At 45.0% G+C, this 17,166-nt stretch overlaps 1 protein-coding gene across 3 annotated transcripts in view; it reads right to left on the bottom strand.

Moving 5' to 3' along the window:
• WNT11 (Wnt family member 11) overlaps positions 1-17,166 on the bottom strand; it is a 160,648-nt gene that overhangs the window by 54,255 nt on the left and 89,227 nt on the right. For all 3 annotated transcript variants that reach the window (XM_040340021.1, XM_040340020.1, XM_040340019.1), the window contains exon 3: positions 6,067-6,302. In XM_040340021.1, the coding sequence (XP_040195955.1) occupies positions 6,067-6,302 (236 nt within the window). The remainder of the gene's footprint in view (positions 1-6,066; positions 6,303-17,166) is intronic.

Here is a 17,166-nt window from a genome sequence, read left to right as displayed (position 1 = left end):
TTTCATCGCAAGTGCTTTGTGAATCAGGCACTTGCGATGAAAACTTGCGGCGGTGTAACGTATCTACGATACGTTACGCCGCCGCGATTTTACGTGAATCTGGCCCTTTGTCTGTTCATATTTTCATTCGTATGTTCGTATTTTAATTTGTGTGTTTCTTTGCCTGTTCGTAAATTTGTGTACTTGTATCGTTGTTTGGAATGGGCACTGGGCAGTGTAGTTAGTGAGTCATTACTTAATATCTTAGCCAATCAGCTTATCTCTTTTGTGCTGAGTCACATTGTACAGTGTAAAGCCTCGTACACACAATCAGACTTCAAACAAACTTTTCCGTGGATTTTTGTCTGAAGGGAGTTGGCCGGACTTTCGAAAAAGTTTGTCCGATAGAGCGTACACACGGTCGTATTTTTTGGAAAACGCTAATTTTGACGTTTGTTGGCAAAAAGTCCGACCGTGTGTACGGGGCTTAAGAGAAAGTATATCTTAATATGGATTAGCCGCGTGTTGCTATGTATTTTTGAAAGTACAAAATTACAAATCCATTTAACGAAAATTATTATCTAACAAAATTACGAATTTCGAATCAACGAAAATAAATTAGACAGAATTACGAATCATTCAGTATAAACGAAAATAAAACTGTTACGAAAATACGAACGGGTCCGAATAGGAAAACTTGAGTCTTACGAAATTACGAATCTTTACGAATCTACGAGACGAAACGGAACAAAAAAATACAAATTTTTTTGTTGTGCACATGCCTAGTTTAGTTCAAGGGGAAAAGTTTTTTGGAAAAAAAAAAAAGTCTTTGCAAACTTTTCTGGTTCAGGTAAAAAGATGATTGCAGTTTTTAGTATGTGTCCCTTAAATAAGAAGTAGACAGATGTGTGACGTTGTATAAGGAGAAGCAACATCCATGTGAAGAAGCCTTTATCTACGTAATTAAAAGAAATGCTGAAATAGACATTAAATGAGCCTCAAATGGTCACGCCCTGCCTGGGATCCATCTCTCCGTCTCCACCTCTCTGCTCCTCTCTCATCGCTTCCTATTATCCCTGTCTCTGCCGCTCACTTCTGCCTGTCTTGCTTACTAATTCGCTGTATTTCACACGACTGATTGAGCTATTTGCTTGTTGTCAAAACAAAGAAACCTACCCAGAATCCTTTGCTAATTCTGACATGACGCCCATTATTGTCTGGTCAGGACACCCTTTTATTCCTTGTAATTGATTAGGACAAGGAGACAAAAACCTTTCCTGAAGAGGTAATTTGTGAAAATAGACAGATTTCCACGATTCATCATCCTCGTAGAAAGCCGCTGTCCATCGCATACTTCGTACTTCCGAATTCTATGGTAAATTTGTCATTCTAAACTGCAGTTTGCTATTTTTTTGGGGAGATTGCAATTTAATAACTTTTGGTAAAGTTTGTTGTAACATTTAGCAACGTAATAAATATATTTAGGGGCAGATCCTCGTAGAATTGCATGGGCGCAGCGTATGTGAGATACGATACGCCGCTGTAACTTACTTTTTAAATCTTTGAATCCACAAAGAATTTGCGCCGTAAGTTACGGCGGCATAGTGTATCTCTCGCGGCGTAACGGCGCGTAATTCAAATAGGCGAGTAGGGGGCATGTTTAATTTAAATGAAGTGCGTCCCCGCGCCGAACGAACTGCGCATGCACCGTCCCTAAATTTCCTGCCGTGCATTGCGCTAAATGACGGCGCAAGGACGTCATTGTTTTGACGTGGACGTAAATTACGTCCAGCCCCATTCACGGACGACTTACACAAACAAAATAAAATATTTTCAAATTAGACGCGGGAACGACGACCATACATAACATTGTGTACGCCACCATATAGCAGCTTTAACTATACGCCGGAAAAAGCCGAACGGAAACGGCATAAAAAAATGCGACGGCTGGTCGTACGTTCGTGGATCGTCGGAAATAGCTCATTTGCATACTCGACGCGGATTACGATGGGAACGCCACCTAGCGGACGGTGAAAAATTGCATCTTAGATCCGACGGCGTACGAAGACGTACGCCTGTCGGATCTAACCCAGATGCCGTCGTATCTTGTTTTGAGGATTCAAAACAAAGATACGACGCAGGAATTTTGAAATTACGCCGGCGTATCAGTAGATACGCCGCGTAATTTCTTTGTGGATCTACCCCACAATGTTTATCTGATATAACACGCTTATTCTTTTTTTCTCTTGAGGATACATTAAATTTTTCCTTGTGGAAACATTAAAATCTTCTTTTGAGGATCCATTAAAGTTTTCCGTTGGGATCCATAAAAATTTTCCTGGGAGTCTTAAATATTTCCCTACGGAGACATTAAAGTCTTCTTTGGCAATCCATTAAACTTAACTTGGGAATCCACCAAAATTTTCCTTGGGGAACCAAAAATATTTTCTTTAGAACCCATTACATTTTTTCCCCTGCTGAGACATTAAAGTCTTCTTTGGCAATCCATTAAACTTTTCCTTGGGGATACACAAAAATGTTCCCTGCAGAAAACAATAAAATCTTCTTTGGGGATCCATAAAAAAATTCCCTGGGGATACATTAAAACTTTCCATGGGGATCCACAAAAATGTTCCTTGGGGTTCCATTAAAATTTTCCTTGCAGCAACAATAAAATCTTCTTTGGGATCCACAAAATTTCCCTTCAGGACCCATAAATGTTTTCCTTGTGGAACCATGACATTTTTCCTTACGGAAACATTAAAATCTTGTTTGGGGAACCATTTCCATTGTCCTTGGGGATACGTTATAACGTTCCTTGAAGATCCACAAAAAAAATTCTTGGGGACCCACAAAAAATTTCTTTCAGGACTCATTATATTTTTCCTTGCGGAAACATTAAAATCTTCTTTGGGGTTCTATAAAAAATGTCCTTGGGGATACATTAAGGTTTTCCTTGGGGATCCACAAAATTTTCCTTGGGGATTCACAAACATTTTCCTTGGGGATTCACAAACATTTTCCATGGGGATCCATAACATTTTTCCTTCCCGGAAACATTGCAATTTTCCTTGGGGATACATTTAGATTTTTTTGGGGGGATACATTAAAGCCGGTTTCACACTGATGCACTGCGGTTTTGCCGCATTTTCTAAAAGTGCACCAAAAGTCCTGCATGCCAAATCTTTGGTGAATGTTAAGAAAATGTGGCAAAAATGCGCAACCTAATAGAAAATCTAAGGGATTGTGGTTAAAACCGCAGGTAAATCTCATGAAAAAATACACCTCTGCACCAGTGTGAAACTGGTCTAAAAATTCCTATAAAAGCCAGCGGCAATAACAAAACAGCGTTTTCGCTTTGGACAGGGTAGGGAAGAGTTATTCTGGCCTTACACCTGTAGATTTTTTAGTTTGAACGTCCAGAAAAATAAAAATTGCTCATCTGACCATTCGATGGTGCCTTCATGGACTTGAATTATTTTGAACGACTTTTCATTCATTTAACAGGTCAGTGTGTCAATATTGCAATTCTCGCAGAATGAAAAATCAACTTTGGGATTAACCGTAACAAGTGCATGACGAAAAAGAATAATTCAAAATATTCTCACCCAGGAGCGAATTCAACAGTTAGAGCCGGTTCACACTGGGGCGACTCGTCAGGCGGCTCAGCCGTCTGATGAGTCGCGTCCTATCCAATGCAATCGAACCATTCTAATAGGAGCGACGCAAGTCGCTCCGACTTAGAAAAAGGTTCTTGCACAACTTCGGGGGCGGCTCGGGGCGACCTGCATTGACTTCTATACAGAAGTGGTTTTGTAGGTCGCCTCTGAAGTCGTCTTCAGGACAACTTGCAGAGTCGCCCCCGAAGTCGTGCCGCGGAAGCGTGAACCGGCTCTTAGAAATTAGTTAATTCTCGTTGGATCTTTGTACAATTTTTTTAGCTCCCTTTGGTAGAAACCAATTGTAAAATCTTTCCGTATAGGCTGAAATCGCACTGCACCCAGATCGCGTGTGAATCGTACAGGAATATACAGCATGTGATGCATGGTGTGAACCGGCCCTAACTGTGAACTATTTTTACTTTTATACCTTAAAATCAATAAACAGAACTTGATTAAAACATTTTTTTTTTATGCCAGAACAGTACAAAAAACCCTAAAATTGCCTTTTTTTGGGGAAAGTAGACACAGCAAGTTGATCTTTTATTGCCACAATTTTTGGGAAATTAGGAAACATGTCAGCTCTGAGAGGGTTAAACACAGAGCTTGAAAAGCCCTTTCAGATCTCAGTGAGCCCCTAGTAAGATTAGTTCATTGGGGGTCATTGGGAAAATGCCTCTTACATTGGTGGCGGTAAGTGGGAAGAATTCCATCCTTACAGGTGTGGCCATATTTACATCCTTGCAGTCATGCTTCTGGCTATGTCAAGTGGCGTTGGAACTGGAACTATGCAAGCACCATCAGATGGGGGATCAGTTAACCACAGCTCAAGGAGTGTTCAGCCAACCCTTGAGGAACCCTAGAGTTCCAAGGAACAGTGGTTGAGAATGGTTACATTAGAAAATTGAACGACTGTTCCCAAAATGAAAGTTTTCAAAATAAGTTCTATTAGTTTATGGCCAGCTCAATAAGAAGGATACAAACAGAGGCGGCTGGTGCTCAAAACTTTTGGGAGGGCGCAAACAAACGAAAAAAACAAAACAATTGCAGCCTCACTGTGCCCATCAAATGCAGCCACTGTGCCCATCAAATGCAGCCACTGTGCCCATCAAATGCAGCCACTGTGCCATGCCATCAATTGTCGCCACTGTGCCATCAATTGTCGCCACTGTGCCATCAATTGTCGCCACTGTGCCATGCTTTCAAATGCAGCCACTGTGCCATGCAACGCAGCCACTGTGCCATCATTTATCGCCACTGTGCCCATCAATTGTCGCCACTGTGCCCATTAATTGTCACCACTGTGCCATGCCATCAAACGCAGCCACTGTGCCATCAATTGTCGCCACTGTGCCATCAATTGTCGCCACTGTGCCATGCCAAACACAGCCACTGTGTCATCAAACGCAGCCACTGTGCCATCAATTGTCACCACTGTGCCCATCAATTGTCACCACTGTGCCCATCAATTGTCACCACTGTGCCCATCAATTGTCACCACTGTGCTAACAAACGCAGCCACTGTGCCATGCCATCAATTGTTGCCACTGTGCTCACATCAATTCTTTCCACTGTGCCCACATCAATTGTTACCACTGTGCCCACATCAATTGTCGCCACTGTGCCCCCATCAATTGTCACCACTGTACCCTTTAATTGTCGCCATTGTGCCCTGCAAAATGCTGCCCCCCCGCCCGGAACTTACCTGTCTGGGGTCAGCCATCATCCTTCCACGGTCCCCCGATGTCTTCTCCCGCCCTCGATGACGCTTCAGCCAATCAGGTTACCGGTAACCAGAACCGGTGAACCTGATTGGCTGAGATGCCTGTCAGTCTTATCCAAGGAACGCATCCCCCGTGTGTGCCCTGGATAACTACTTGGAAGTCGATTACAGCCTGGCTCTGATAGGCACTTACAAAGCCAACCAGCTGCCATTATTCAGATGGCCGGCGCTAACCAGGGGGCCGGCCATCTGAATAGTGGGCGGCAGCACAAATACACAGATTCATGCAATGCATGAATCTGTGTATTGTATTCAGTGGCGGTGCGGGAGTGAGAGGGGGCGGCGCTCCTGCGCCCTCTATGGACACACCGCCACTGGAAGTACTTCAAGCCTTATCTCATGGGGGGATGATAATGTTTGGCCAAGGTCACCATACCTGTCTGATTGATCTTTCCTGCCACAACAGTCAGTATCCATCTGCACCAGTTTAAACACTTTAAATTACAAGACACACATCCTGTATACCTTAAACCCCTTACACCAGGTCATAATACCTTTCCTAATAATAATTTTACATTTTACCTTGAGAGGAGAAACACGAGTGACCAAAAATCACAAGATTTTAGAAAAGTCTTAAGTGCGTCAGGATGATCAGTAAAACGTGAAAAGCAAAGCGGGATTATCGAGTTATTCCCCGTTCCCTACCTCTCTCCAAATCCTGGTTGAAGTTGGGTGCCAGCTCAATGGACGTGCAGTTCCACCTCATGTCGGTGAATGCTTTGATGCATGTCTTCTTCACCTCCTTAGCTGCCAGGACGATGGTCTGCATCAGTTCTAGGTTACTCCGGCACAGCTGCGTCTGAGAGGAGACCAGGCCGTCCAGCTGCTTGCAGTGCTGGGTCTGGTTCAGGGCAAGGGATGCTGAAGTCTTCGATAGTGCTCTGCATCAGAAGAAAGGAAAAGAGAACATCAGACCTTGCACAGTGTCATGTGACCTCATCTATAGGCATCTATAGGCAGCAATTACCTGAACGCAAAGTTTCAGGAAAAAGTACGCTTTCATAAATCTTAGTGGGTGGGTACATAAAAATCTCCATAGGCGACATTTTAAAAGCCTTTAGAGGTTACCAGTTTAGAGTAACACAGGAGGTCTGGCGCTAGAACTATTGATCTTGCTCTGTCAATCGCGGTGATACCTCACATGAATGGTGAAATACCTTGCAATTTCAAATCAAAATACCTTAATCATATACAATTCCCAACCCTATATGTTAGTGCATAATAAATAATACGGAAATATGATAAAAATAAAAATAGTGATCAAAAAGTCCATATAATGTAGAATAAATATAATCAAAAGTTCATATACTGTAGGCGTCCCATACACCATCCAGTCAATGCGTAGTCCCAAAAGGCGTTTATATAATAGTATTATATATATTATAAGAAATGTATTTAATATTTTTTTAAGGTTAAGGGTTAAGTATTTATTTTTACATATTATTAATTAATTTATTATTTATTTATGATGATTTTTAGTTATTTGTGTAATTTTACATTTATTTATTCATATATTATTATTAATTTTTTCTTGAATTTTTTTCATTTGAGCAGAAAACCGCACAAAAATGTGTGACAAAACATGCAAATCTGCCTAATTTGAGTGGGTAAGTTGCACGTTTGCATTTATTTTGATGGGAATAAACACGCGGCAAAATCGCCCAAGTCTGCCTGATTTGAGCTACAAAAAAAGAGCCAGAACTTTTTTGAGCTTCAGGCGACTTAGGGCTAGATTCAAGTAGCCCGCCGTAAGTTTGTGCGGGCGTAGCGTATGTTATTTACACTACGCCGCCGCAACTTAGACGGGCAAGTGCAGTATTCACAAAGCACTTGCTCCGTAAGTTGCGGCGGCGTAGCGTAAATCAGCCGGCGTAAGCGCGCCGAATTCAAATTTGCAAGAGGTGGGCGTGTTTTATGAAAATAAAACATGACCCCACGTAAATGACGTCTTTAACGAACGGTGCATGCGCCGTTCGTGAAAGAATCCCAGTGCGCATGCTCGAAATTCCGCCGCAAATTGTCAATGCTTTCGACGTGGATGTAATTTACGCAAAGCCCTATTCGCGAACGACTTACGCAAACGACGTAAAAAATTCTAAATTTGACGCGGGAACGACGTCCATACTTAACATTGCGTACGCCTCATAGAAGCAAAGCAGGAGCAACGTTACGCCGGAAAAGCCTTACGCAAACTACGTAAAAAATTCCGCCGGGCGCACGTACGTTTGTGAATCGGCGTATCTAGGTCATTTGCATATTCTACGCCGAAAACGACGAAAGCGCCACCTAGCGGCCAGCGTAAATATGCACCCTAAGATACGATGGCGTAGGAGACTTACGCCAGTCGGATCTTAGGCTAATTTCGGCGTATCTTGCTTTCTGGATACAGAAAGAAGATACGCCGGCGCAGCTTTGAATTTACACGGCGTATCTATAGATACGCCCGCGTAAATCCTTGCTGAATCTAGCCCTTGGAGTGTAGATGTGAACCAACTCCATAGAGAATATTTGTTATTTGTCTCCTCCAGCATTTTAGAGCTTTAGGCTTACAGCTACAAAAACGCTGAGGTGTGAATGGGGCCTCAAGGTTTCCCAGCAGAACATTGCCCAAAGCATCACACTGCCTCCACTTCTTCCCATAAGGCATCCTGGTGCCATCTCGTTCCCAGGTAAGTGATGCACACGCACCCGGCCATCCACATGATGTAAAATAAAACGTGATACATCAGACCAGGCCACCTTCATCCATTGCTCCATAGTCCTGTCCTGATGCTCACATGCCCATTGTAGGTTCTTTTGGCTGTAGACACGGGGCAGCATGGGCTACATAGCCCCATACACAACAAACGGCTATGCCCATTTCTTCTGTTTTCCACAAATTAACTTCATGGATAACATGTTTAATTGCTGCCTAACAGTGGCGGATGAGTCCAAAAAGGGCGCAGGACCATAGATAGATTCATGTATTGCATGAATCTATCTATGGTCGCAGCTGACAACCCCTATTTAGGTGCCTGGCCCCTTTTCGAGCGTCGGGCACCTGAATTACAGCGGCAGGGGTGTTTTTCGGGAAGCAGCTGATTAGAGCCATTGGCTATAATAGGCGTCCAAAAATGTGAATAGCGGGCGCAACGCTATGCCTTTGCTATTCACTCAGCTGTGTGTTAGCAAAGCGAAGGAATTTGCTTTGCTAACACTGACCCGCCTCTCAGCCAATCAGGTGCACGGGGTCTGTGCTACCTGTCACCTTATTGGCTGAAAGGACATGCACTGCGATTGGACGCCTATAAGGTGTCCAATTATAGGAGAGGACGAGAGGAGGAGCGGGTGGGAGAAGACAAGAAGATATCAAGGAAGAAATGGAGGGCACCGCTCACCGCCTTCCGCCGTCACTCACTGCCCACCTTAGACGAGGTAAGGGCCGGGCAGACGGCGGGTGGGGGGCACAGTGGCAGCACTTGGGGCACAGTGGCATATTTGGGGAACAGTGGCAGCACTTGGGGCACAGTGGCAGCACTTGGAGCACAGTGGCAACATTTGGGGTACAGTGGCAGCACTTGGGGCACAGTGGCAACATTTGGGGCACAGTGGCAGCACTTGGGGCACAATGGCAGCATTTGGGGCACAGTGGCAACATTTGGGGCACAGTGGCAACATTTGGGGCACAGTGGCTGCGTTTGATGAGCACAGTGGCTGTGTTTGATGGGCACAGTGGCTGCGTTTGATACAGTGGCTGCGTTTGATGGACACAGTGGCTGCGTTTGGTACAGTGGCTGCGTTTGATGGGCACAGTGGCTGCGTTTGGTACAGTGGCTGTGTTTGATGGGCACAGTGGCTGCGTTTGGTACAGTGGCTGCGTTTGATGGACACAGTGGCTGCGTTTGGTACAGTGGCTGTGTTTGATGGGCACAGTGGCTGCGTTTGGTACAGTGGCTGCGTTTGATGGACACAGTGGCTGCGTTTGATGGACACAGAGGCTGCGTTTGATGGACACAGTGGCTGCGCTTGCTACTGTGGCTGCGTTTGATGGGCACAGTGACTGCGTTTGGTACAGTGGCTGCGTTTGATGGGCACAGTGAGGCTGCAATAGATGTTTTTTTTTCTGAATTTTTCAGTTTGTTTGTGCCCCCCCAAAAATTTTGAGCACCAGCCACCAGTGCTGGCTAATATATCCCGCGACTTTCAGATGCCATTGTAATGAGATAATTAATGTTATTCATTTAACCAGTCAGTGGTCATAAAATGATGGCTTCTCGGTGGACATGCCAGTTTATGCAATATTTTAGATGGTAACAATGCTTAGAGAAGTTCTTCCTTAAGACCTCTAAACGGCTCAAGGGTCAGTGACAACAAAAAGAGAACAGTATCCAGGCCAAAAGAGATGTCTCTCCAGATAAATGCGGGTGATATATTTAGACGCCAAGTGTGGTGTCACCAGGAGAACAGCCACTTCTCCCTGTCCAGTCTCACCTTTTCATTCACACGTCAAGGTGCAGGCTATCGGGTGACAGCAGAACAAAGGCAGAGCTCTCGCCTGGATCACAGCCCTTCAACAGATCATTACTGGGGATTGAAAAGACGCCCCTACCCGTGACCCCATTCTGGGCGTTCGGTTTCAAGAGGACGCTATGTTTTGAAAACGAATATGGTAAAAAAAAAAAATGTCCTTCATTCCTAGGAAGAAGAGCGGAACACTGGCTGCGATTCATCATTCGTAGGGGAGATGAATGGACGGCTAATGGGAACATTGTCGGAGTGACATAACTCAATGTTCTGTCCCTGCGCTGCCGTACATATACAAAGGCTGGACGCCTGATTTTTGGGAAGATAAAATACTGGAGATTCTAGAATTCAGTGCCAGGGGAAAAAAAAAAAATAGTCCTTACAAAAGCTCTGCTGCACCTAAAGTACGTGGGCCAGATTCACAGAAGAGATACGACGGCGTATCTCCTGATACGCCGTTGTATCTCTGAGATACGATTGTCGTATCTATGCGGCTGATTCATAGAATCAGTGGGCCAGATTCAGTAAGAATTGCGCTTTTTTTACGGAGGCGCAGGGCAACGATTTTGCCCTGCGCCCCCGCAATTTTTTTGCGCTGCCCTCGATTCACGGAGCAGAAGCAGAAGATCGCACAATTTAAATGATCCCATAGGGGGCGGGAATCATTTAAATTAGGCGCGTTCCCGCGCCGATCGTAGAGCGCATGCTCCGTCTGGAAACTTTCCTGACGTGCATTGCGGCAAATGACGTCGCAAGGTCGTCATTTGCTTCAAAGTGAACGTGAATGGCGTCCAGCGCCATTCACGATTCACTTACGCAAACTACGTATAATTCAAATTTCGCGACGCGGGAACGACGGGTATACGTAACATGGGCTGCCCCTGCTAATAGCAGGGGCAGCCTTGCGCGAAAACCGCCGTACGTAAACAACGTAAATTGCGTACACAGGGCTCGCGCAACGTTGTGAATCGGTGTTAGTATGCAATTTGCATACTATACGCTGAGCACAACGGAAACGCCACCTAGCGGCCAACGCAAGAATGCAGCCTAAGATATGCGGGCATAAGAGCCTTATGCCGCGCAGATCTTAGGCTGCAGTCGGTGTAACGAGGTTCCTGAATCAGGAGCACTCATTACGCCGGGGCAAGTAAGCAATTGCGCTGTGTAACCTATGGTTACACAGGCGCAATTGCTTCTTGAATCTACCCCAGTTACGCATAGATAGCCCTAAGATCCGACAGGTGTAATTGACTTACACCGTCGGATCTTAAGATGCAATTCTAGGCCGACCGCTAGGTGGCGATTCCATTGCGGTCGGCGTGGAATATGCAAATGACTAGTTAAGGCGATTCACGAACGTACGCTTTACCCGTCGCTCTAACTTTCCATCGTTTCCGTCGAGATACGCAGCGTAAAACTAAGGCTGCCCTCTAGGTGGACTAGCCAATGTTAAGTATGGCCGTCGTTCCCGCGTCGAAATTTGAAAAATCACGTCGTTTGCACAAGTCGTCCGTGAATGGCGCTGGACGCCATTTACGTTAACGTCGAAACCAATGACATCCATTTAGCGCAAAGCACGTCGGGTAATTTGACGGACGGAGCATGCGCAGTACGTTCGGCGTGGGAATTTGAATTAGGCGGGCTTGCGCCGAGCGAATTTATGTTACACCGCCGCAAGTTTACAGGTAAGTGCTTGTGAATCAGGCACTTACGCTGTAAACTTGCGGCGGTGTAACGTAAATGGGATACGTTACGCCGGCGCTGCGCAACGTATTTGTGTGTGAATCTGGCCCACGGAGTTTTGTACTATAAGATTATTTTCTTATGCCTCGTACACACGGTCAGACTTTTGACCATGCAAAAGTCTGCTGTGAGTCCGTCGGAAGTCCGACGGAAAGATAGAGAACAGGTTCTCTATCTAAGGTCCGTCGGACTTCCGACAAAAAAAGTCAGATGGAGGCTACACACGGCCGGACTTTCCGAGAAAAAAAGCCCATTTTTTTAAAGTCCGGCTGTGTGTACGAGGCATTAGAGTACATTATAGCCTAGATTCACGTAGGGCGGCGTAAGTGTGGGCGGGCGTAGCGTATCGTATTTACGCTACGCCGCCGCAACTTAGAGAGGCAAGTGCTGTATTCACAAAGCATGTGCGTCCTAAGTTACGGCGGCGTAGCGTAAATGTGCCGGCGTAAGCGCGCCTAATTCGAAATGTGAAAAGGTGGGCGTGTTTTATGTAAATAAAGCATGACCCCACGTAAATTAAGTTTTGAACGAACGGCGCATGCGCCGTCCGTGGACGTATCCCAGTGCGCATGCGTCGGATAGAATGCCTAAGATACGTTGAACACTGCCTACGACGTGAACGTAACTTACACACAGCCTTATTCGCGTACGACTTACGCAAACAACGTAAAAAGATACGCTTGTTCCGACGTCCATACTTTGCATGGGCTGCGCCACCTAGAGACCTGCTTTATCTTTACGCCGGCGTATGTCTTACTAAATGCGACGGTCGCGCCTACGTTCGTGAATCGGCGTATATAGCTCATTTGCATATTCAACGCGGAAATCAACGGAAGCGCCACCTAGCGGGCAGCGTAAATATGCACCCTAAGATACGACAGGGTAGGAGACTTACGCCGCTCGTATCTTGGCAGAATGTATGCGTAACTGATTCTATGAATCAGGCGCATACATACGACGGCGCTCATTCGGACTTACGACGGCGTATCTGGAGATACGCCGTCGTAAGTCTTTGAGAATCTGGGCCTGAGTCTTTAATTTTTTTTTCCAGTGCCCAATCTTCCTATAAGCAGCAGCATAACCGTTAAATACTAGCATGCTCCTGTAGACGGTAGTATAACCGAACATTTACCTTACTATATCCTTCTGTAGGCGGCAGTATAATCCAAATACAAACAACTGACTCACCTATAACTGGTTTATTGCAGCAAGGAGCCCTGGAAGGACGACACATGTCAAACAAATCCAGAGACTTCCAAGCTCAAACTTACCAGCCAGCCAGTGACCAACTGAATTGACCTGTCTAACAATATGCGTTAAGAACAGGGGTTTAGTCTGCACACATTTGCAAATACATGTGTAAACTACAGGCCAGGTCAAGGCACCCTTTAAGGCTCCTTCTAGTCCACCTGTCCTTACTTCCATATGCGTGTGCTCCCATTGTGGAGACCCAGAAGTCAGGGTTAGGGACTAGAGATAACACCGTGCCTTAACGGGGCCTGTAGCTTATGCATGTATTTTAAAATGTGTGCAGACTAAACCCCTATTCTTAATGCATATTGTTAGACAGGTCAATGCGGTTGGTCGCTGGCTGGTTGGTAAGTATGAGCTTAGAAATCACCTTGTATTTGTTTGGCAGTATAACCGAACAGTTAAATTCCTGTGTCTTCCTGTAGGCTGCAGTATAACCCAACAGTTAAATTCCTGTATTCTCCTGTAGGTGGCAGTATAACCCTACAATTAACATTGTGTACCCTCCTAAAGGCTCCCTCCTAAAGGCAGTAGTATAACCTAACGGTTAAATTCCTGTATCATCCTGTAGGCTGCAGCATAACCCAGCAGGTAAATTCCTGTATACTCCTGTTGGCAGCAGTTTAACCCAACAGTTAAATTCCTGTATGTTCCTGTAGACGACAGTATAACCCAACAGTTAAATTCCTGCATCCTCCTGTAGGCAGCAGTATAACCCAACAGTTAAATTCCTGTATCCTCCTGTAGGCAGCAGTATAACCCAACAGTTAAATTCCTGTATCCTCCTGTAGGCAGCAGTATAACCAAAAGTTACATTCCTGTAGACGACAGTATAACCCAACAGTTAAATTCCCGTATCCTCCTGTGGGTAGCAGTATAACATAACAGTTAAGTTCCTGCATCCTCCTCTGGGCAGCAGTATAACCTAATAGTTAAATTCCTGTATCATCCTGTAGGCGGCAGTATAACCCAACAGTTAAATTCCTGTATGTTCCTGTAGACGACAGTATAACCCAACAGTTAAATTCCTGTATCCTCATGTAGGCAGCAGTATAACCCAACAGTTAAATTCCTGTATCCTCCTGTAGGCAGCAGTATAACCAAAAGTTACATTCCTGTAGACGACAGTATAACCCAACAGTTAAATTCCCGTATCCTCCTGTGGGTAGCAGTATAACATAACAGTTAAGTTCCTGCATCCTCCTCTGGGCAGCAGTATAACCTAATAGTTAAATTCCTGTATCATCCTGTAGGCGGCAGTATAACCCAACAGTTAAATTCCTGCATCCTCCTGTAGGCAGCAGTATAACCCAACAGTTAAATTCCTGTATCATCCTATAGGAGGCAGTATAACCCAACAGTTAAAATCCTGTATCCTCCTGTAGGCAGCAGTATAACCCAACAGTTAAATTCCTGTATTCTCCTGTAGGAGGCAGTATAACACAACGGTTAAATTCCTGTATCATCCTGTAGGTTGCAGTATAACCCAACAGTTAAATTCCTGTATCCTCCTGTAGGAGGCAGTATAACCCAACAGTTAAATTCCTGTATCATCCTGTAGGAGGCAGAATAACCCAACAGTTAAATTCCTGTGTCCTCCTGTAGGAGGCAGTATAACCCAACAGTTAAATTCCTGTATCCTCCTAAAGGCAGTAGTATAACCTGACAGTTAAAGTGATATTAAACCCTCAGTAATCACTTTCAGCAACTGATTTAGGTACCTACTGAGTATGCAGCTTTTTTATCTTGTATCCTTGTGTTCCAGTTAAGGCTGGTGCAATGACTGCTGCCCCAAGTTTCCTGTTTGGCTCCTTTCTCTTGCAGCATCCTATGGAGCCACCCTTGCATGCAGGAACTAGAGTTATGTCTTCCTGCGCTGTGTGCATCAATTGCAACACACAGCCTGTATTTGGCTCCATCCGTCATCTTATCAACTCTGACCAGCTTCCCTGTCCCTGCTGAAAAAAGCATCGCCACCACATGATGCTGCCACCACCATGTTTCACAGTGGGGGTGGTGTGTTCAGAGTGATGTGCAGTGTTAGTTTTCCGCCACACAGGACCACGCTTTGGTTTTGACCGATGAAAACGGTCCATCAGACCGTTGTCCTCTGGTTAACCTATTGTGTGTACGAGGCCTAAGTATTCGTACATTCGGATCAATTCGAACATCCGAATAGCTGAAAGTACTAAAATACGAAAATTACGGAATCACTAATAAGCAAAATAACGAACAAGCGAAAATACGAACTTACGATTGGACAAACTTACTAAAATACGAAACACCAAAACAGCAAAAGAACGAAAATGACATCTATAACGAACGATTTGCATTCCATATGTTAAATCCTTTGTCTGTTTGTATTTTCATTCGTATGTTCGTATTTTCATTTGTGTGTTTTGTAAATCCATTTCTTTGTCTGTTTGTAAATTTGTGTACTCAAATCGTTCTTTCGAATGGGCACTGGGCAGTGAAGTTAGTGAGTGATTACTTAATATCTTAGCCAATCAGCTTATCTCTTTTGAGTCACATTGGACAGTGTAAAGCCTCCTACACACGATCGAACTTCAAACAAACTTTTCCGTGGATTTTTGTCCGAAGGGACAAAGGGAGCGAGAACACCCAGAGCATACACACGGTCGGACTTTGCACCATCGGACTTTTGTTGCCGAAAAGTTTGTCCGTTTGCAGAGCAAACTTTTGTCCGATGAAAACCGAAAAAGTTTGTCCGATTTTTTGGAAAACTTGCTAATTTTGAAGTTTGTTGGCAAAAAGTCCGACCGTGTGTACGGGGCTTAAGAGAAAGTCTATCTTAATATAGATTAGCCGAGGGTTGAAAAAGAAACTAAACTACGAGATTGCTAATGACAGCGACGCAATGTATTTACGAAAGTACAAAATTACAAATCCATTCGAAGCACGGTAAGGCTCCATTCACACCTAGGCGTATAAACGCCTGAAGCGCGCCGCCGCAGCAGCCCCTAATACGCTGGAGGGGTGATTTTACATGGTCGGCTATGGAGATGGTTCACATCTCCACGCCGAACGCCGAAACGCCTGAAGCTCAAAACAAGTCCCGGACCCTTTTTTTCGGGCGGCTTCGGCGTCCGACCATGTAAAAAATCACCCCTCCAGCAAAAAACAATGTTTAAAACGTCGCGTTTTGTCGCCGCAAATCGCGGGACAAAACGCCTATTCCATGTCGCCGCAATACGCCGCATATTGCCGACGCAAAGGTGTGAATGCAGCCTAATAGACACGAGTCAACGAAAACACAACAAAATAATGTTACGAATCAACGGAAAAGGCAATCTTACATAAGTAACAATTACTAAATTACGAATACAGTAGGTGACCGCGATATTGTGTCAATTTTGCTCCCTTTCTCAGCGAGATTGACCACCTACAAGCCCCGTTGTGGGAGCCTGCGTTGAGCGGGCTCGCCGCGATGGGAAAAAGCCATCATAGAAGCGACAGGGATCCGACTTAGATTCCCGCCAATTCTAGCAGCGACGTTTGGTATGAATCATGAGGGGGAACTCCACGCCAAATTTTAAATAAAAAAAACGGCATGGGTTCCCCCCCCCCAGGGGCATACCAGGCCCTTAGGTCTGGTATGGATTGTAAGGAGAACCCCCTACGCCGAAAAAACATACCAGACACGTATCCAAGCATGCCGCCCGGCGGGTCAGGAAAGGAGTGGGGACGAGTGAGCGCCCCCCCTCCTGAGCCGTACCAGGCCGCATGCCCTCAACATGGGGGGGTTGGGTGCTCTGGGGCAGGGGGGCGCCCTGCGGCCCCCCCACCCCAAAGCACCCTGTCCCCATGTTAATAAGGACAGGGCCTCTTCCCGACAACCCTGGCCGTTGGTTGTCGGGATCTGCGGGCAGGGGGCTTATCGGAATCTGGGAGCCCCCTTTAATAAGATTACGAATTTCGAATCAACGAAAATAAATTAGACAGAATTACGAATCATTCAGTATCAACGAAAATAAAACTATTACGAAAATACGAACAGGTCCGAATAGGAAAATTTGCGTCTTACGAAATTACAAATCTTTACGAATCTACGGAACGAGACAAAACAAAACAAAAAAAAAAAAAAATTGTTGTTGTGCACATGTCTACCTACTCCTTGCCCTTACTACTATTGAACAGGAGAGAATAATAGAGCTGGAGGTTACACCGTACAAATTTCTCACTCATATAAACACAAAAGACTCAAGATCTCTATGTTCATTAATCAGA

Source organism: Rana temporaria, chromosome 2, assembly GCF_905171775.1.
Source record: "Rana temporaria chromosome 2, aRanTem1.1, whole genome shotgun sequence".
Classification (NCBI taxonomy): domain Eukaryota; kingdom Metazoa; phylum Chordata; class Amphibia; order Anura; family Ranidae; genus Rana; species Rana temporaria.
This window is presented reverse-complemented; position numbering and strand designations above follow the sequence as displayed.